At 44.4% G+C, this 22,432-nt stretch overlaps 1 protein-coding gene across 1 annotated transcript in view; it reads right to left on the bottom strand.

Annotated features, from left to right (window-relative positions):
- LOC118940507 (kinesin heavy chain-like) overlaps positions 1-22,432 on the bottom strand; it is a 175,973-nt gene that overhangs the window by 19,977 nt on the left and 133,564 nt on the right. The window contains exons 14-19 of the mRNA XM_036950862.1: positions 15,912-16,118; positions 15,230-15,376; positions 9,988-10,176; positions 3,774-3,891; positions 1,572-1,636; positions 1,380-1,471 (exon numbers count right to left, since the gene is read on the bottom strand). Coding sequence (XP_036806757.1) covers positions 1,380-1,471; positions 1,572-1,636; positions 3,774-3,891; positions 9,988-10,176; positions 15,230-15,376; positions 15,912-16,118 — 818 coding nt within the window. The remainder of the gene's footprint in view (positions 1-1,379; positions 1,472-1,571; positions 1,637-3,773; positions 3,892-9,987; positions 10,177-15,229; positions 15,377-15,911; positions 16,119-22,432) is intronic.

The raw sequence follows: 22,432 nt of genomic DNA, 5'->3' as shown, positions 1-22,432 counted from the left end.
ACACTGCAGTACTGATTGGGACCCACACTGCAGTACGGATTGGGACCCACACTGCAGTACGGATTGGGACCCACACTGCAGTACTGATTGGGACCCACACGGCAGTACTGATTGGGACCCACACTGCAGTACGGATTGGGACCCACACTGCAGTACTGATTGGGACCCACACGGCAGTACTGATTGGGACCCACACGGCAGTACGGATTGGGACCCACACTGCAGTACAGATTGGGACCCACATGGCAGTACGGATGCACAGCATGACACAGTATGACAAGGAGAGCAGGGTAGTGGATGGCAATGGTCCTGTCTGCTTCAGTTGGTAGAGCATGATTGTGGGTTCGATTCCCGCTGGGGCCACTCATACAAAAAATGTATACATGCATAACTAACTGTATGTTGCTTTGGATAAAAGCGTATGATAAATGGCAGATTTCATGAAGGTAGTGAGGTAGTCACACTCTCTTGTGACAGCAGAGATTACTCAGACAGCAGAGATTACTCAAACAGTAGTACAGCAGAGATTACTCAGACAGCAGAGATTAATCTGACAGCAGAGATTACACAAAGATGTTACAGATGCTGGTGCCAGGTGACACTGAAATATAGCATAGAATTACAACAAGAGGGAGATGAAGGGTGAGAACAAGATTGAGAGAGGAGAGAGGAGAGAGAATGAGAAGAAGGTACTGACTAGGTGAAAGGGAGATGGTAGATGAGAGAGGGGGAGAGAGGTACTGACTCAGTGAAAGGGAGATAAGCGAATGGGAGAGGGGTACTGACTCAGTGAAAGGGAGAGGAGAGAGGGGAGAGAGGTACTGACTCAGTGAAAGGGAGAGGAGAGAGGGGAGAGAGGTACTGACTCAGTGAAAGGGAGAGGAGAGAGGGGAGAGAGGTACTGACTCAGTGAAAGGGAGAGGAGAGAGGGGAGAGAGGTACTGACTCAGTGAAAGGGAGAGGAGAGAGGTACTGACTCAGTGAAAGAGAGAGGTACTGACTCAGTGAAAGGGAGAGGAGCGAGTGGGAGAGAGGTACTGACTCAGTGAAAGGGAGATAAGCGAATGGGAGAGGGGTACTGACTCAGTGAAAGAGAGAGGTACTGACTCAGTGAAAGGGAGATGAGCGAGAGGGAGAGAGGTACTGACTCAGTGAAAGGGAGATGAGCGAGTGGGAGAGAGGTACTGACTCAGTGAAAGGGAGATGAGCGAGTGGGAGAGAGGAATTGACTCAGTGAAAGGGAGATGAGCGAGTGGGAGAGAGAGGTACTGACTCAGTGAAAGAGAGGGGTACTGACTTAGTGAAAGGGAGATGAGCGAGTGGGAGAGAGGTACTGACTCAGTGAAAGGGAGATGAGCGAGTGGGAGAGATGTACTGACTCAGTGAGGTCGTCAATGATCTTCTGTTTCTCGTTGATGTCGTCTCGGAGACGTCCCAGCTGCTTGTGGTGGGTCTCACGGTGAGCCTCCATCTGAAACAGGGAGAAAGACAGGCTAAAACACACACTCACATTACCAATAAGTCTGGGATAAATGGGATCCTCCCCGTCCCACAGTCTGTAGCCAGGTTACCTTGACATCAGCAGACTCCTCAACGTCTGTCTGATTCTCTCCCTTTGTCCCTGCTGACATTCTCTCTGAAACACACAAACACACACACATTGCATTTTAGTGTACACCTACAAAGCTGGTCATTTCAACCTGATGTGTCATGCTCCTAGGGGGCACAGGGGGACAGGGGCACAGGAGCACTGGGGCACAGGAGCACAGGGGCACAGGGGCATAGGGGCACAGGGGCACAGGGGCACAGGAGCACTGGGGCACAGGGGCACAGGAGCACTGGGGCACAGGGGCACAGGAACAGAGGAGCACGTGCCACCTCAGATATGTAATTTTTAAAAATCTAAAATGTAATATAAATGTTTTTTGAAGTTGGCTTTAGCTAGCCCAGATAGGTTCCCAAACTCATAACTAGACACCCAGAAGCCATTTCAGTATATCAATTAAGTAAGAGTAGCTAGCTTGTCTAACTATCTTTTTCTTAAAAAAAAAACATCCGCCAGGAGGATACAGACAGCTCAAGAGATATGCTTAAATATGCAGAAAAATTGACAGATTGTTTTACATTAAAAAAATCATAATGAATAGATTAAAGGAAGAAGCTGTTTCAGGTGTTGGAAAAATGCTAAATTCTCCAATTTATGGAAGGGGGTGGGTCGAGCCCCCCTCCGGACCACCTCTAGTCATCTTCACGTACTTTGTACAAGCTCAGATTTTTAGGGTGCATGCCACCCCTAATTTTACCTTCGCTGGTCACACTGTGCTACTCTTTTGTAGTGTGAGTCATTGAGCCAAGTACCATGGGCCAGGAGTTTTACCTTGCACCTGAAGGTTAGCCAGCTCTTCACTCAGAGTCATAGTTATCCTGTTGAGTGAGTGTATAGTGTGTTTTGAGTTGTAATATCGTATGTTTTACTGTAAGGCTCTGTGTAGTGTGTTGGTAGGAGCAGGAGTTTTACCTTGTGCCTGGAGTTTGGTCTGTTCTTCACTCAGGGAGTCATAGTTATCCTGTGTTGTTATAGAGCACGGGTATTAAAACTCTGACCCTACGAGGTACGGAGCCTGCTCGTTTTCTGTTCTACCTGATAATTAATTTCACCCAACTGGTGTCCCAGGTCTAAATCAGGCCCTGATTAGAGGGGAATCACCCACCTGGTGTCCCAGGTCTAAATCAGGCCCCGATTAGAGGGGAATCACCCACCTGGTGTCCCAGGTCTAAATCAGTCCCCGATTAGAGGGGAATCACCCACCTGGTGTCCCAGGTCTAAATCCGGCCCTGATTAGAGGGGAATCACCCACCTGGTGTCCCAGGTCTAAATCAGTCCCCGATTAGAGGGGAATCACCCACCTGGTGTCCCAGGTCTAAATCAGGCCCTGATTAGAGGGGAATCACCCACCTGGTGTCCCAGGTCTAAATCAGTCCCGATTAGAGTGGAATCACCCACCTGGTGTCCCAGGTCTAAATCAGTCCCCGATTAGAGGGGAATCACCCACCTGGTGTCCCAGGTCTAAATCAGTCCCCGATTAGAGGGGAATCACCCACCTGGTGTCCCAGGACTAAATCAGTCCCCGATTAGAGGGGAATCACCCACCTGGTGTCCCAGGTCTAAATCAGTCCCCGATTAGAGGGGAATCACCCACCTGGTGTCCCAGGTCTAAATCAGTCCCCGATTAGAGGGGAATCACCCACCTGGTGTCCCAGGTCTAAATCAGTCCCCGATTAGAGGGGAATCACCCACCTGGTGTCCCAGGTCTAAATCAGGCCCTGATTAGAGGGGAATCACCCACCTGGTGTCCCAGGTCTAAATCAGTCCCCGATTAGAGGGGAATCACCCACCTGGTGTCCCAGGTCTAAATCAGTCCCCGATTACAGTGGAATCACCCACCTGGTGTCCCAGGTCTAAATCAGGCCCTGATTAGAGGGGAATCACCCACCTGGTTTCCCAGGACTAAATCAGTCCCCGATTAGAGGGGAATCACCCACCTGGTGTCCCAGGTCTAAATCAGTCCCCGATTAGAGGGGAATCACCCACCTGGTGTCCCAGGTCTAAATCAGTCCCCGATTAGAGGGGAATCACCCACCTGGTGTCCCAGGTCTAAATCAGTCCCCGATTAGAGGGGAACAATGAGAGAGAGAAAAAATGCAGTGGAACTGGCTTTTCAGGTCCAGAGTTTCTTTGGAGTGTTATAGTGTATCGTACTGTACTGTTATACCTTGAGTCTGCAGTTTGTCCAGTTCTTCACTCAGAGAGTCAACGTTCTCCTCCAGCTGTCTTTTCTTCTGCTCTACGTTCTGAATGTACTCTGTCAGGGAGCGGATCTTCACCTCATGCTGCACACACACACACACACACATGTTAGTACCAATGTTGGGACCAATGGGAATCAACCGCAAAATAACTTCCAACCATTGGGCATCAGTGTAAATCAGCTTACCACTTCAAATGACTCTCCACAAGAGTGTACAATCAGACTTCTATACCCACTAACATTTAGTCTCTCTCTCTCTCTCTCCCCACTAACATTTAGTCTCTCTCTCTCTCTCTCTCCCCACTAACATTTAGTCTCTCTCTCTCTACCCACTAACATTTAGTCTCTCTCTCTCTCTCTCTCTCTGTCTCGGATCTCTCAATTCAAATCAATTCAATTCAAGGGCTTTATTGGCATGGGAAACGTGTTAACATTGCCAAAGCAAGTGAGGTAGATGGGAGTTTTTCAAAATTGGATTTGTTTTCGAATTCTTTGTGGATCTGTGTAATCTGAGGGAAATATGTCTCTCTATTATGGTCATACATTGGGCAGGAGGTTAGGAAGTGCAGCTCAGTTTCCACCTCATTTTGTGGGCAGTGAGCACATAGCCTGTCTTCTCTTGAGAGCCATGTCTGCCTACGGTGGCCTTTCTCAATAGCAAGGCTATGCTCACTGAGTCTGTACATAGTCAAAGCTTTCCTTAATTTTGGGTCAGTCACAGTGGTCAGGTATTCTGCCTCTGTGTACTCTCTGTGTAGGGCCAAATAGCATTCTAGTTTGCTCTGTTTTTTTGTTCATTCTTTCCAATGTGTCAAGTAATTATCTTTTTGTTTTCTCATGATTTAGTTGGGTCTAATTGTGCTGCTGTCCTGGGGCTCTGTAGGGTGTGTTTGTGATTGTGAACAGAGCCCCAGGACCAGCTTGACTCTTCTCCAGGTTCATCTCTCTGTAGGTGATGGCTTTGTTGTGGAAGGTTTGGGAATTGCTTCCTTTTAGGTGGTTATAGAATTTAACGGCTCTTTTCTGGATTTTGATAATTAGTGGGTATCGGCCTAATTCTGCTCTGCATGCATTATTTGGTGTTCTACGTTGTACACGGAGGATATTTTTGCAGAATTCTGCGTGCAGAGTCTCAATTTGGTGTTTGTCCCATTTTATGAAGTCTTGGTTGGTGAGCGGAACCCAGACCTCACAACCATAAAGGGCAATGGGCTCTGTGACTGATTCAAGTATTTTTAGCCAAATCCTAATTGGTTTGTTGAAATTTATGTTCCTTTTGATGGCATAGAATGCCCTTCTTGCCTTGTCTCTCAGATCATTCACAGCTTTGTGGAAGTTACCTGTGGGGCTGATGTTTAGGCCAAGGTATGTATAGTTTTTTGTGTGCTCTAGGGCAACAGTGTCTAGATGGAATTTGTATTTGTGGTCCTGGTGACTGGACCTTTTTCGGAACACCATTATTTTGGTCTTACTGAGATTTACTGTCAGGGCCCAGGTCTGACAGAATCTGTGCATAAGATCTAGGTGCTGCTGTAGGCCCTCCTTGGTTGGTGACAGAAGCACCAGATCATCAGCAAACAGCAGACATTTGACTTCGGATTCTAGTAGGGTGAGGCCGGGTGCTGCAGACTTTTCTAGTGCCCGCGCCAATTCGTTGATATATGTTGAAGAGGGTGGGGCTTACGCTGCATCCCTGTCTCACCCCACGACCCTGTGTGAAGCAATTTGTGTGTTTTTTTGCCAATTTTAACCGCACACTTGTTGTTTGTGTACATGGATTTTATAATGTCATATGTTTTACCCCCAACACCACTTTCCATCAGTTTGTATAGCAGACCCTCATGCTAAATTGAGTCGAAGGCGTTTTTGAAATCAACAAAACATGAGAAGACTTTGCCTTTGTTTTGGTTTGTTTGGTTGTCAATTAGGGTGTGCAGGGTGAATACATGGTCTGTTGTACGGTAATTTGGTAAAAAGCCAATTTGACATTTGCTCAGTACATTGTTTTCATTGAGGAAATGTACGAGTCTGCTGTTAATGATAATGCAGAGGATTTTCCCAAGGTTACTGTTGACGCATATTCCACGGTAGTTATTGGGGTCAAATTTGTCTCCATTTTTGTAGATTGGGGTGATCAGTCCTTGGTTCCAAATATTGGGGAAGATGCCAGAGCTAAGGATGATGTTAAAGAGTTTTAGTATAGCCAATTGGAATTTGTTGTCTGTATATTTGATCATTTCATTGAGGATACCATCAACACCACAGGCCTTTTTGGGTTGGAGGGTTTTTATTTTGTCCTGTAACTCATTCAATGTAATTGGAGAATCCAGTGGGTTCTGGTAGTCTTTAATAGTTGATTCTAAGATCTGTATCTGATCATGTATATGTTTTCGCTCTTTATTCTTTGTTATAGAGCCAAAAAGATTGGAGAAGTGGTTTACCCATTCATCGCCATTTTGGAAAGATAATTCTTCGTGTTGTTGTTTGTTTAGTGTTTTCCAATTTTCCCAGAAGTGGTTAGAGTCTATGGATTCTTCAATTACTTTGAGCTGATTTCTGACATGCTGTTCCTTCTTTTTCCGTAGTGTATTTCTGTATTGTTTTAGTGATTCACCATAGTGAAGGAGTAGACTCAGGTTTTCTGGATCTCTATGTTTTTGGTTGGACAGGTTTCTCAATTTCTTTCTTAGATTTTTGCATTCTTTATCAAACCATTTGTCATTATTGTTAATTTTCTTCTGTATTCTATTTGAGATTTTTAGATTTGATAGGGAAGCTGAGAGGTCAAATATACTGTTAAGATGTTCTACTGCCAAGTTTACACCTTCACTATTACAGTGGAAAGTTTTACCCAGGAAATTGTCTAAGAGGGATTGAATTTGTTGTTGCCTAATTGTTTTTTGGTAGGTTTCCAAACTGCTTTCCTTCCATCTATAGCATTTCTTAATGTTACTCAGTGGCTTTGATACCTCATGATTGAGTATTGCTCTGTTTAAGTAGACTGTGATTTTGCTGTGGTCTGATAGGGGTGACAGTGGGCTGACTGTGAACGCTCTGAGAGACTCTGGGTTGAGGTCAGTGATAAAGTAGTCTACTGCCAAGAGATGAGCTATAGGTGTACCTACCATAAGAGTCCCCTCGAAGCCTACCATTGACTATGTACATACCCATCGTGCGACAGAGCGGCAGGAGATGTGACCCGCTTTTGTTGGTTATGTTGTCATAGTTGTGCCTAGGGGGGCATATGTGGGAGGGAATGCTGTCACCTCCAGGCAGGTGTTTGTCCTCCTGTGTGCTGAGGGTGTCAGGTTCTTGTCCGGTTCTGGCATTTAGGTCGCCACAGACTAGTACATGTCCCTGGGCCTGGAAATGATTGATTTCCCCCTCCAGGATGGAGAAGCTGTCTTCATTAAAATATGGGGATTCTAGTGGGGGGATATAGGTAGCACACAGGAGGACATTTTTCTCTGTTAGGATCATTTCCTTTTGAATTTCTAGCCAAATGTAGAATGTTCCTGTTTTGATTAATTTAATGGAGTGAGTTAGGTCTGCTCTATACCAAATTAGCATACCCCCTGAGTCCCTTCCCTGTTTCACACCTGGTAGTTTGGTGGATGGGACTACCAGCTCTCTGTAACCTAGAGGGCAACCAGTGGGTCCGTATCCTCTACACCAGGTTTCTTGCAGGATGACAATGTCTGTATTACCGATTTATTTTGGTGAAGTCCGGGTTTCTGCTCTTTAGGCCAAAGGCAGATGACCTCAGGCCTTGGATATTCCAGGATGATATAGTGAAGGCTTTTTGTTCCAGAGTGTCCAATGTTGTTGGTCGGGGTTTGGCCTCAGGCCAGTAAGTGTGAGCAGAGCCTGCTGAGCATCTGGTACATGCCATTGGCTTGGGTGAGTATGAGAGTGGGGGTTGGGACTGTTTGCCCGCTCACTATCTGGGCGTATGTGTGGCTTCCATGTTGAGGCCCTATTTGCGGGAGTGGGGTGCATGGGGTGGGCAGGAGTGGCATAGGTCTGATCTGAGGGGGCCTAAATGGGGTGTGGGCATGGTTGACGTGGGGGGTTGTTGATTGGTTGGGGTGGGGGTGTGGATGTGTCTGGGTGTGCTGTGGTCTGGATGTAATTCCTCTTGGCGTGGGTCCTCTATGTGTAGGTCCAGGGGGGGGGGTCCTGTAGGTCTGGGAGGGTGTCTCGCTGGTCTGGGTGGGGTGTCTATTGATCTGTTGCTCCTGTGTGAAGTGTTGGGGATATGTTTGAGAGCGATGTCCTTTAGAGTTTGGGCAAAGGTGGGCACTGCTGCCTTGTAGAGGTGGACCTGGTCATAGAGGCTGTTCAAGTCCAGGGTGGAGTGGTGGGCCAGGAAAACATTTGGTTTTGAGGCACAGTCACGGGAAAAACTTGCGTTTACCCGCTGTATTGTGGCAGGGTGGAAGTCTTTTCGTGGTAGCAGGGTGGAGATAACCACTTGTGCATTGGGGAAGGTAAAAGAAGCCTTTTCAATCACTCCCTTCAGTGCTGTGGCCACCCTTTCCTGCTGTGCTCTCAGGTCGTTTGTGCCTGTGTGTATTATTATGTGGCTGGGTGAGCCTAGTTGGTCCTCAGACAGAAGGTCGAGGGCGCGCTGGGTATTTGGACACCAGAGTTTAGACACACTGTGTTTGGGAAAAAGTTTTTTTTCTTCTATATATTTCCCATTTGAGTCCATAAGTAGTACAATCTGTGTCTTATGTTTGTCCTTAGTGGGTGTGGGGGGGCTGATCCTCTCCTCTAGTGCTCTGTCCTTCTCCCGATCCTGCTCTTTCTCCTGTTGAAGTTGTCTCACCACTGTCCAGAGTGCAGATATGTCTCTCTCCATCTCCAGCATTCCGGGTCTGGTTAAGGGGGTGTTGTTGTGCTGGACTGTTGTCTGAGTCTGTGCTGACTGAAGTGTAATCACCTGCTGTTCCATCTCCACCTGCCTTACCTCCAGCTGGGTGAATTTATCCTTAATTTCAATGAGGGAGTAGTAATCTGTGCTGGGAGGTTGACTCTCCGCTGGGGGTTGCTCGTCTGTGGGGTTACATAATGAAGAGGTCTGGTCTGACCCGCTCGGGGTGGGGGTATCTTTATCAAGGGAGAGCTTCTCCTGCTGGGCTGATTATTTAATTTGGTGAAAGTCCAGCTGAAACTGTTTGGGGTTACCCTGTACAAGTACTGTTCCGGACTTATAGAGGTTTATATTAGCTGACTCAGAGTCCTCGTTGTCAAGTATTCTGAGTTTCCACCCCTCGTTAAACCCCCCTCTCTTAACAAAGGGGTAGTGTGCTAATATAGCACTGTGCCATGCCAGGGGATGGTTTGTGTGGAAGATAAGGTTGCTGATGTTCCCGTTTTTGTAATAGTCAGCAAAAAGTGTCTCTTGATTTTCCATAAGGAGCTTCATTTTGTAATCTTTTCTTGCCTTATCATTCTTTACATGCACAGGGTACTGTATTTTAATTACCTCTGAACAGTGGGAGGGAGATTCTAAGGCCTCTCCATTTGATTGAGGTAGACTGTGTGACTCTCCTGCCATTGTTGGGCTAATGGGCTTTGACCACTCTCACTTGACACGTCAGTGCTAGTTGAAGCTGTATCAAGCTTGGCAGAATTATGTTAGAATTCAGTCCATATAAAGTAATGTTGTGTATTTTTCTTTTTGGCTTTTGGAAATAAAATATAGTTTCAGACTAAACATTACTCACTCAGTTCCAGGTTGGATGGTGTTTTCAGGTTTCTGTTGTTTTCCAGAGAATTGGCTGTATATAGTAATACATCTTGGTAGTTGTGAACCTTCCAGGTGATTCCGTAAATCCGTCAAAAATCAGGTTGTAGGTTTTAAGTTTTGATTTGAATTAGGGGTTATGTTGTAGAGGGTAGAATCCAGTATGTGTTCCTGACAAAAAATCCAAGTTTATCTAACTCCTAGTCTATCTTTTTTTAAGAAAATGCTGAAAAATGCAGAAGCTCATCTGATCCTGACCTCTGCTCTGCTCTCTCTCTCTGGTCTCTCTCTCTCTCTCTCTCTCTCTCTCTCTCTCTCTCTCTCTCTCTCTCTCTCTCTCTCTCTCTCTCTACCTGCCCTACTTGCCCTACTTGCCCTACCCCTTGTGCATAGTAAAATGTACAATTGGTAATCATATTGGGTCACCTGTGAGATGAGTAGTTGGCAAGAGGACAGCTCTCTTCCAGTCTCCTCCATCTTCCTATGAAACTCCATCTGAAGGTTCTCTAGCTGACGACAGCGTTTCACCATGGACTTGACCTCTGACTTGATTTTACTGATGTAGAGACGAGCTACTGTAAACTCCTCCTCGATCGCCCCCGTTATCTCCATCGGCTAGGAGGGGAGGAGAGGGAAAGCTTACAATTTTCATTGATTCAATATGTTCCAGTATGTTTGCATTGGCAATCATATATGGCTACACTCTCCATGCCAATAATGACCTTTTGAATTTGAGAGACAGAGAGTGGGGACAGAGAAAAGAAAGAGAAAGACAGCTGGAGAGAACGAGAGAGAGAGCATCTCTATCTCCCTCTCTCTCTCTCTCTCTCTCTCTCTCTCTCTCTCTCTCTCAATTAGATTAGATTTCAATTTAAAACCTCTCTGGGATAGGCGGGGATGCTTGAGTCCCACTTGGCCAATAGCCAGGGAAAATGCAGAGCGCCAAATTCAAATAAAATGCTATAAAATCTAACTTTCATGAAATCACATGTAAGATACCAAATTAAAGCTACACTCGTTGTGAATCCAGCCAACATGTCAGATTTCAGCAAAAGCATAAGATGCTATTATCTGATGACAGTAAAAGAGAGAGTAGCATATTTCAACCCTTCAGGCGCGACACAAAACGCAGAAATAAAACATAAATCATGCCTTACCTTTGACGAGCTTCTTTTTGTTGGCACTCCAATATGTCCCATAAACATCACAAATGGTCCTTTTGTTCGATTAAATTCCGTCAATATATATCCAAGTCCATTTATTTGGCGCGTTTGATCCAGAAAAACACAGCTTCCAATTTGCGCAATGTCACTACAAAATATCTCAAAAGTTACCTGTAAACTTTGCCAAAACATTTTAAACTACTTTTGTAATACAACTTTAGGTATTTTTAAATGTTAATAATCGATCAAATTGAAGACGGGACTATCTGTGTTCAATACAGGAAGACAACAAACTGACGCTACTTTTCGAGTCATGCGCCTCTCTCAAAAGGTACACATGACATGACACTCATTCAAGATGGCCGTACTTCTTCATTACACAAAGGAATGACCTCAACCAATTTCTAAAGACTGGTGACATCCAGTGGAAGCGGTAGGAACTGTAGACAAGTCCCTTAAAAATCTAGTTTCCCAATGAAACCTCATTGAATAGACAGTGACCTCAAATTTTAAAAAGTCTGAATGGTTTGTCCTCTGGGTATTGCCTGCTACACAAGTTCTGTTATACTCACAAACATGATTCAAACAGTTTTAGAAACTTCAGAGTGTTTCCCATCCAAATATACTAACAATATGCATATCTTATCTTCTGGGGATGAGTAGCAGGCAGTTGAATTTGAGCATGCATTTCATCCGGACGTGAAAATACTGCCCCCTGTCACCAAAAAGTTAACGACTCATGGTGTAATCATAACAATATACAGAAACTCAAGTCCTTCTGCACTCCCGACCTAGAATTCCTTACAATCAAATTCCGGCCATATTACCCCCGAATAGAATTCTCGTCAGTTATCGTCACAGCTGTGTACAATCCCCCTCAAGCAGACATCACGACCGCCCTCAAGGAACTTCACTGGACTCTATGTAAACTGGAAACCATATATCCCGAGGCTGCATTTATTGTAGCTGGGGATTCTAACAAAGCAAATTTGAGACCAAGGCTACCTACATTTTATCAGCATACTCGCCGGGGTAATACACTCGATCACTGCTACTCTAACAAATCCCTCCCTCCTGGCAAATCCGACCACGACCCCATCTTGATCCTACTGTCTTATAGGCAGAAACTCAAACAGGATGTACAAGTGACTAGAACCATTCAACGCTGGTCTGACCAATTGGAATCCACGCTTCAAAGTTGTTTTGCTCACGTGGACTGGGATATTCCGGTCAGCCTCAGAAAACAACATTGATCTATCCGCTGACTCGGTGAGTGAGTTTTATAAAGAAGAGCATTGGAGATCTTGTACCCACTGTGACTATTAAAACCTACCCTAACCAGAAATGGGAACATTCACGCAAAACTGAAAGTGCGAACCACCGCATTTAACCATGAAAAGAGGTCTGGGAATACATCTGAATATAAACAGTGTAGTTATTCTCTCTGCAAGACAATCAAACAAGTGAAATGCTGGTACAGGGACAAAGTGGAGTCGCAATTCAACGGCTCAGACACGAGACTTACGTGGAAGGGTCTACTGGAAATCACGGACTACAAAAAGAAAACCAGCCACGTTACGGACACGCTTCCAGACAAACTAAACACCTTCTTTGTCCGCTTTGAGGATAATACAGTGTCACCATCGCACACCCCCCTCCTTCTCCGTGGCCGATGTGAGTAAAACATTTAAACGTGTTAACCCTCGCAAGGCTGCTGGCCCAGACGGCATCCCTAGCCACGTCCTCAGAGCATGCACAGACCAGACCAATCGCTCCATATCCCAGTCTGCTGTCCCCACATGCTTTAAGATGGCCACCATTGTTCCGGAACACAATAAGTAGACTGTAGCACTCACTTCTGTCATCACCCTCCAACCAAAAAAGGCCTGAGGTATTGATGGTATCCTCAATGAAATTATAAAATATGCAGACCACAAATTCCAATGGGCTATTCTTAAACTATTTTCCTTAGCTCTGGCATCTTCCCCAATATCACCCCAATCCACAAAAGTGGAGACAAATTTGACCCCAATAACATCTGTGGAATATGCGTCAACAGCAACCTTGGGAAAATCCTCTGCATTATCATTAACAGCAGACTCGTACATTTCCCCAGTGAAAACAATGTACTGAGCAAATGTCAACATTTTACAGTACGACAAACCACGTATTCACCCTACACACCCTAATTGACAAACAGACCACGTATTCACCCTACACACCCTAATTGACAAACAAACCAAAACAAAGGAAAAGTCTTCTTTTGACTCAATGTGGCATGAGGGTCTGCTATACAAATTGATGGAAAGTGGTGTGGAGGGGAAAACATACGACATTATAAAATCCATGTACACAAACATCAAGTGTGTGGTTAAAACTGGCAATAAACACACAAAAAGGTCCAGTTGCCAGGACCACAAATACAAATTCCATCTAGACACCGTTGCCCTAGAGCACACAAAAAACTAAACATACCTTAGCCTAAACTCCACAAGTAACTTCCACAAAGCTGTGAACGGCCTTCTACGCCATCAAAAGGAACATCAAATTTGACATACCAATTAGGATCTGACTAAAAATATTTGAATCAGTTATAGAATACATTGCCCTTTATGGTTGTGAGGTCTGGGGTCTGCTCACCAACCAAGAATTCACAAAATGGGACAAACACCAAATTGAGACTCTGCATGCAGAATTCTGGACAAATATCCCCAGTGTACAACGTAAAACAGAATTAGGCCGATCCCCACTACTGATCAAAATCCAGAAAAGAGACATTAAATTCTACAACCACCTAAAAGGAAGCGATTCTCAAACCTTCCATAACAAAGCCATCACCTACAGACTTGGAGAAGAGTCCCCTAAGCAAGCTGGTCCTTGTTATATCTGACCACTGTGACTGAACCAAACATGAAGAAAAGCTTTGACTATGTACAGACGCAGTGAGCATAGCATTGCTATTGAGAAAGGTCGCCATAGGCAGACCTGGCTCTCAAGAAAAGACAGGCTATGTGTACACATGCCAACAAAATGAGGTGGAAACTGAGCTGCACTTCTTAACCTCCTGCCCAATGTTTGACCATATTAGAGACACATATTTCCCTCAGATTACACAGATCCACAAAGATTTTAAAACAATCCCGATTTTGATAATAATCACAGCAGCAAGATGTGTGACCTGTTGCCAAAAGAAAAGGGCAACCAGTGAAGAACAAACACCATTATAAATACAACCCATATTTATGCTTATTTAATTTCCCCTTTGCACTTTAACTATTTGCACATAGTTAAAACACTGTATACAGAAATAATATGACATTTGAAATGTCTTTATTCTTTTGGAACATTTGTGAGTGTAATGTTTACTGTTAATTTTAATCGTTTATTTAACATTTGTATATTATCTACTTCACTTGCTTTGGCAATGTTAACATATGATTCCCATGCCAATAAAGCCCCATGAATTGACATTGAATTGAAATTGAATTGAGAGAGAGGCAGAGAGAGGCAGAGAGAGGCAGAGAGAGAGAGAGAGGCAGAGAGAGGCAGAGAGAGAGGCAGAGAGAGGCAGAGAGAGGCAGAGAGAGGCAGAGAGGGGCAGAGAGAGAGGCAGAGAGAGGCAGAGAGAGAGGCAGAGAGAGGCAGAGAGAGAGGCAGAGAGAGGCAGAGAGAGAGGCAGAGAGAGAGAGAGAGAGAGGCAGAGAGGCAGAGAGAGAGAGAGGCAGAGAGAGGCAGAGAGAGTGAGATAAAAGGAGGAGGGATAGGTCAAACATTTATAAAAACACGTCTATAATGTTGACAGTAATTTAGCAGACGACATCGCCGAAACGAAGCGCGACGGAGAGAGCAAGCACATCAATAACAATCTAAATAGGATAACAGTGTTGTTGTTGACAGAGAACTCTGCTCTCTCTCTCTCTCTGACATCTGGTTTGATGTTCTTTCGCTGACGGCCTTAGAAAACAAAACTTCAAAGTAATGTTTTTCTAACTAGAAAAAGATGAAGTCATATGTTGACGTAAGAGTCTCAGGACATCTGTTTAGACTTTCAGATCATAATGAAATAGACACATGGACAGGGGAACTAGCCTCCACCTCCAGTCTTCTAGGATAGGGTTTCCCAGAATACAGCTCTCTCCTAGATCAGCGTCATAGATCAGCAGTCCTACTCTTTTTGAATATGGGCGTACATGCCGTAACCTTGGTGACAGCAGACGTACCAGCTTGATGTTCTTGTTGTTAAAGTAAAAGTAAAGTATTAAGTTTCAAGAATCAACGGTCAAGTAGTAACAGTTAATTGAAGTCAGAAGTCATATGTTTACAGCTAAATTTAAGTATTAAGTTTCAAGAATCAACGGTCAAGTAGTAACGGTTAATTGATGTCAGAAGCCATATGTTGACAGCTAAATTTAAGTATTAAGTTTCAAGAATCAACGGTCAAGTAGTAACAGTTAATTGAAGTCAGAAGTCATATGTTTACAGCTAAAGTAAAGTATGGTACGGACCAGTTTGATATCCTTGTTGCCCACGATAGCGCTGAACTCAGAAAGGTCCCGCATCAGGCCGTTGAGAACCTCAGCAATGCGTTTCCTCTGATGAACACTCACTTCCTGTAGACGACACAAGTCCGCCTCGATACGCATCAGGTGGGCCTGGGGGAAAAGAAGAAGAAGAAGAAGAAGAAGAAATTAGTATTTTTCATTTCTCCCAAACCCCCACATACACACCCACCAAAGGAGTAAAGGAGGGGAGGGAGGGAGCACAGAGGGAGCACAGAGGGAGCACAGAGGGAGCACAGAGGGAGCAGAGAGGGAGCACAGAGGGAGCACAGAGGGAGCACAGAGGGAGCAGAGAGGGAGCAGAGAGGGAGCACAGAGGGAGCATTGATTGATGGATGGATGGATGGATGGATGGATGGATGGATGGATGGATGGATGGATGGATGGATGGATGGATGGGTGGGTGGGTGGATGGATGGATGGATGGATGGATGGATGGATGGATGGATGGATTGATGGATGGATGGATGAACAAATGGATGGATGGATGGACAGATGGATGGATGAACAGATGGATGGATGGATATTGATGGATGGATATCGATGGATGGATGGTCGAACAGATGGATGGATGGATTTTAATTTGAATTATTTTCACAGGGAATAAAGGTATAGAGGTATAGCCTACCATTTTCTTGGCCAGTTCCTCAGCCAGTAGTTTGTTCTGCAGACTCTTGTCCTCCACCTCCTGGCTCTTCTGATCGTAGTTAACAGCCAGCTCCTCCAAGGCCTGCAGAACCTCCCTGACCTCCGCCTTGGCAACCTCACTCTCCATCTGCAGCCTGCCAAGGTCCACAGACACCTTCTCACTGTCCCCACGGGACGAGGCAAGGAGCTGGGAGAGAAACAGAGAAACAGACAGCCCCGTCAGACAAAACCCAGCTCCCCAGACACCTTCTCACTGTCCCCAGGGGACGAGGCAAGGAGCAGGGAGAGAAACAGAGAAACAGACAGCCCCGTCAGACAAAACCCAGCTCCCCCAGACACCTTCTCACTGTCCCCAGGGGACGAGGCAAGGAGCTGTGTACGCTTCTGTTCTGCTTTTCTTGTGTTCTTTTTCTTTGTGTTCTCGATCGTAGTCCTGTCTTTCATTTTTGTTCATCGATTTCACCTGGTCTCATCAGCTCCGTATTTAGTTCAGATCTTTCTGTTTGTATGGTTTTGAGGTATTGTTTGTTTTTGACTGCCTACCTGTGTTTGACCGTTGCCTGCCTGTGACCACGATTCCTGCCTTCTGCGAAGGCTGAATAAACATCTGCCCCACACTGCGTTTGAATCTACACCTTTTTCTCCCTGAGTATTCATTACAACCTGGGAGAGTGTTGTGTGGTGAATATCATTAATGTGTTTGTTATTTTATAAAATAATGACATACCACGTTCAATTATTACGCAATTAAATGAATCATATAACAATTAATTAAGTAGTAATCTGGGGCACCACAAAGTTATTTAACGAGTTACTATCTCCCGACTAAACTCTAAAGATATAAAAAGATCTCTTGCATCAGTCACAGTCAATTCATGAATTCTTATTTACCTTATCAGTCTCATTCTGAATGTCGCAAAAAATCATTGGATATCTGCATGAACCCCCGCATAAATTATGAATCAGCGATATACAAATTGGCTTAATTATTTATTTACTAACTAAATAATCACACAGAATTACATAAACACACAAACAGGATAGCTTACACATTGATTAATATGCAATGAAAAGTCCCTAGTGGACTAAACCAATATGACTGGCTTGTTACACAAAATGGCGGACTCAACAGATAGACAAAGGAATTCCACTATCGTACAGCTGATAAATATGCTCATGGAAATGTGAATACTTAGCACATGAACGGCTGCTCATTCGAAAGAATTGCAATGTACACATTTACGTGTGTATGTCTTTGCTGTCTCTCTGTTGAAAACACTTGATCCATCTACGGGGAGTAAATCGACAGAAAGTCTCTGGTTGTGTAAATCTCTGGTCGTCCACCAGAGGTCACTTTGTTCTTTGTAGCTGTACCTTCTCTGTCTCGGAGGTGTCTGTTAAACCGTTTCTTCCAGAGGAAGTGTTCGTTAGAATGGATCTTTCAGAGTACCACCCAGTGGTTCTCTGTAGAGTTTACAAGACTAGAGTACTTAAACAGCTGAATATTCCTGTTTAGTCTTCTTCTTCTTCTTCTTCGAGAGAGAGAGTTTCAGAGTTTCTAACCATTTCGTACCTTTCAGATCTAACGCTGTTGGTTACGCTGGTCTAATGTAGAGCTAGAACCAATTTACACGCCCGTAGAATCCGGGCAATGTACTGGTCTCTAGAGATTTAAATTCCTACCATTTCAACGTGCAGCCACGCTCCATGTTTTTTCTGGTTCGGTAGAATCTAATCATTCATGACGTCCGGTTCAACACCGTCTGCCTGCTTGGTCTGATATGTCCATTCTTCACGAGGGGTACGTCTACATAATATCTGTGCTCACGTGGGCGTGGTCACTGACTGGGAAGAACTTTCATATGATTTTTATTTACTCACTTACAAGGCTAATATCACATTTCATCTTCTCACAAATAGTTTCATATTTAATCCTATAAATTCCACAACATTTAGAAGTAAACCTGACAATTGGGAAACGTACACTTTCAGAGATACAGTTATGTTGTTCTACGGTCTTTAATGACATCACCAAATCGTAATGAATTCCACAGGAGTGTTCTTTAAATACCCACGGACCAATCAAATGTTTGGATAACAGAAATATTGTTTTATTATCCAATCTTGGATGTCACAGCAATACAAAATCTCTCTCTGTTGTGACAAAGGGATTTTTAACTTCCATTTCTGCAGTGGAACAGAGAGAGTTCCTGCAGGTATTTACAACTGTCATAAAACTGACAATTTAGAGAGAGGGAGAGAGGGAGATAGAGAGAGGGAGGTAGGGAGGTAGGGAGGGAGGTGTGGGAGGGAGTGTAGGGAGGGAGGGAGGGAGGGAGGGAGGGAGGGAGGGAGAGAGAGGAAGATAGATAGAGAGAGGGAGAGAGGGGGAGAGGGAGAAAGAGAGAGGGAGGGAGGGAGGGAGGGAGGGAGGGAGGGAAGATAGATAGAGGGAGATAGATAGAGAGGGGGGAGGGAGATAGATAGAGAGAGGAAGGGAGGGAGAGAGGGAGAAAGGGAGATAGAGGGAGGAAGATAGAGAGAGGGAGGGAGGGAGAGAGATAGATAGAGAGAGGGAGGGAGAGAGGGAGATAGAGAGAGGGAGGAAGATAGATAGAGAGAGGGAGGGAGGGAGAGAGAGGGAGGGAGGGAGGTAGAGAGAGAAATAAATATAGAGGGAGAGAGAGAAAGACAAATGAAGAACCACAAGCCCAGCGGCTCACACCCCCTCTGAGCACCCCCCTGTCAGCCACCCTGATAGCCCTTCTGACAACCCCCTCACACCCACTGAGGACAAACACAAGACGCAGATTGTACTACGACCTGAGAGCACAGCAGGAAAGGGTGGCCACAGCACTGAAGGGAGTGATTGAAAAGGCTTCTTCTACTTTCCCCAACGCACAAGTGGTTATCTCCACCCTGCTACCACGAAAAGACTTCCACCCTGCCACAATACAGCGGGTAAACGCAAGTATTTACCGTGACTGTGCCTCAAAACCAAATGTTTTCCTGGCCCACCACTCCACCCTGGACTTGAACAGCCTCTATGACCAGGTCCACCTCTACAAGGCAGCAGTGCCCACCTTTCCTCGGACTCTAAAGGACATCGCTCTCAAACGTATCCCCAACACTTCACACAGGAGCAACAGATCACTAGACACCCCACCCAGACCAGCAAGACACCCTCCCAGACCTGCAGGACCCCCCCCCCCCCCCCCCCCTGGACCTACACACAGAGGACCCACGCCAAGAGGAACTAGGCAGAACTATGACAACATAACCAACAAAAAAGGGTCACAACTCAGATGCACAGATTCTGTCACCAACCAATGAGGGCCTACAGCAGCACCTAGATCTTATGCACAGATTCTGTCAGACCTGGGCCCTGACAGTAAATCTCAGTAAGACCAAAATAATGGTGTTCCAAAAAAGGTCCAGTTGCCAGGACCACGAATACAAATTTCATCTAGACAGTGTTGCCCTAGAGCACACAAAAAACTATACATACCTTGGCCTAAACATCAGCGCCACAGGTAACTTCCACAAAGCTGTGAACGATCTGAGAGACAAGGCAAGAAGGGCATTCTATGCCATCAAAAGGAACATGAATTTCAACATACCAATTAGGATTTGGCTAAAAATACTTGAATCAGTCACAGAGCCCATTGCCCTTTATGGTTGTGAGGTCTGGGTTCCGCTCACCAACCAAGACTTCACAAAATGGGACAAACACCAAATTGAGACTCTGCATGCAGAATTCTGCAAAAATATCCTCCGTGTACAACGTAAAATACCAAATAACGCATGCAGAGCAGAATTAGGCCGATCCCCACTAATTATCAAAATCCAGAAAAGAGCCGTTAAATTCTATAACCACCTAAAAGGAAGCGAAAAAGATAATTACTTGACACATTGGAAAGAATTAACAAAAAAACAGAGCAAACTACAATGCTATTTGGCCCTATACAAAGAGTACACAGCGGCAGAATACCTGACCACTGATACTGACCCAAAATTAAGGAAAGCTTTGACTATGTACAGACTCAGTGAGCATAGCCTTGCTATTGAGAAAGGCCGCCGTAAGGCAGACATGGCTCTCAAGAGAAGACAGGCTATGTGCTCACTGCCCACAAAATGAGGTGGAAACTGAGCTGCACTTCCTAACCTCCTGCCCAATGTATGACCATATTAGAGAGACATATTTCCCTCAGATTACACAGATCCACAAAGAATTCGAAAACAAATCCAATTTTGATAAACTCCCATATCTACTGGGTGAAATTCCACAGTGTGCCATCACAGCAGCAAGATTTGTGACCTGTTGCCACGAGAAAAGGGCAACCATTGAAGAACAAACACCATTGTAAATACAACCCATATTTATGCTTATTTATTTTATCTTGTGTCCTTTAACCATTTGTACATTGTTAAAACACTGTATATATATATAATATGACATTTGTAATGTCTTTATTGTTTTGAAACTTCTGTATGTGTAATGTTTACTGTTAATTTTTTTTGTTTATTTCACTTTATATATTCACTTTATATATTATCTACCTCACTTGCTACCTCACTTGCTATATTATCTACCTCACTTGCTTTGGCAATGTTAACACATGTTTCCCATGCCAATAAAGCCCTTGAATTGAATTGATAGAGACAGACCATGGATGGTCTGTCACCAACCAAGGAGGGCCTACAGCAGCACCTAGATCTTCTGCACCTATTCTGCCAGACCACAAAAGGTCCAGTTGCCAGGACCACGAATACAAATTTCATCTAGACAGTGTTGCTCTAGAGCACACAAAAAACTATACATACCTTGGCCTAAACATCAGCGCCACAGGTAACTTCCACAAAGCTGTGAACGATCTGAGAGACAAGGCAAGAAGGGCATTCCATGCCATCAAAAGGAACATAAAATTCAACATACCAATTAGAATCTGGCTAAAAATACTTGAATCAGTTATAGAAGCCATTGCCCTTTATGGTTGTGAGGTATGGGGTCCGCTCACCAACCAAGAAATCACCAAATGGGACAATCACCAAATTGAGAGACTGCAAGCAGAATTATGCAAAAATATCCTCCGTGTACAACGTAGAACACCAAATAATGCATGCAGAGCAGAATTAGGCCGATCCCCGCTAATGAACAAAATCCAGAAAAGAGACGTTAAATTCTATAACCACCTAAAAGGAAGCGATTCCCAAATCTTCCATAACAAAGCCATCGCCTACAGAGAGATGAACTTGGAGAAGAGTCCCCTAAGCAAGCTCTTCCTTGGGCTCTGTTCACAAACACAAACACACCCCACAGAGCCCCAGGACAACAGCACAATTAGACCCAACTAAATCATGAGAAAACAAAAAGATAATTACTTGACACATTGGAAAGAAATATAAAATAACAGAGCAAACTAGAATGCTATTTGGCCCTAAACAGAGAGTACACAGCGGCAGAATAACTGACCACTGTGACTGACCAAACATTAAGGAAAGCTTTGACTATGTACAGACTCAGTGAGCATAGCCTTGCTATTGAGAAAGGCCGCCGTAAGGCAGACATGGCTCTCAAGAGAAGACAGGCTATGTGCACACTGCCCACAAAATGAGGTGGAAACTGAGCTGCACTTTCTAACCTCCTGCCCAATGTATGACCATATTAGAGAGACATATTTCCCTCAGATTAGACAGACACGCAAAGATTTGAAAACAATCCCGATTTTGATAAACTCCCATATCTACTGGGTGAAATTCCACAGTGTGCCATCACAGCAGCAACATTTGTGACCTGTTGCCACAAGAAAAGGGCAACCACTGAAGAACAAACACCATTGTAAATACAACCCATATTTATGCTTATTTATTTTCCCTGTTGTACTTTAATCATTTGTACATCGTTACAACACTGTATATATATATATAATATGACATTTGAAATGTCTTTATTCATTTGGAACTTTTGTGAGTGTAATGTTTACTCTTAATTTTTATTGTTTATTTCACTTTTGTATATTATCTACATCACTTGCTTTGGTAATGTTAACATATGTTTCCCATGCCAATAAAGCCCCTTAAATTGAATTGAGAGAGAGAGAGAGAGAGAGAGAGAGAGAGAGAGGGGGAAGGAAGGAAGGAAGGAAGGAAGGAAGGAAGGAAGGAAGGAAGGAAGGAAGGAAGGAAGGAAGGAAGGAAGGAAGGAAGGAAGGAAGGAAGGAAGGAAGGAAGGAGAGAGGGAGGGTGATAGAGAGAGAGAAAAATATATATATAATATATACTGTATATATACAGAGGGAGATAGAGAGAGAGAGGGAGGAAGGAAGGAAGATAGAGAGAGTGAGAGAAAGATATATAGAGAGAGGGAGATATAGAGATAGAGTAATATAGATAGGGTAAAAGAGGAAATAAAGACAATGTACCTCTTCCTCTGGAGGGATCTAGGAAGATAGAGGAAGATACTGTGGAGAGATAGAGGAAGAGAGATGAGGAAATAGATAC

The sequence above is a fragment of the Oncorhynchus mykiss genome, chromosome 17 (genome assembly GCF_013265735.2).
Source record: "Oncorhynchus mykiss isolate Arlee chromosome 17, USDA_OmykA_1.1, whole genome shotgun sequence".
Classification (NCBI taxonomy): domain Eukaryota; kingdom Metazoa; phylum Chordata; class Actinopteri; order Salmoniformes; family Salmonidae; genus Oncorhynchus; species Oncorhynchus mykiss.
This window is presented reverse-complemented; position numbering and strand designations above follow the sequence as displayed.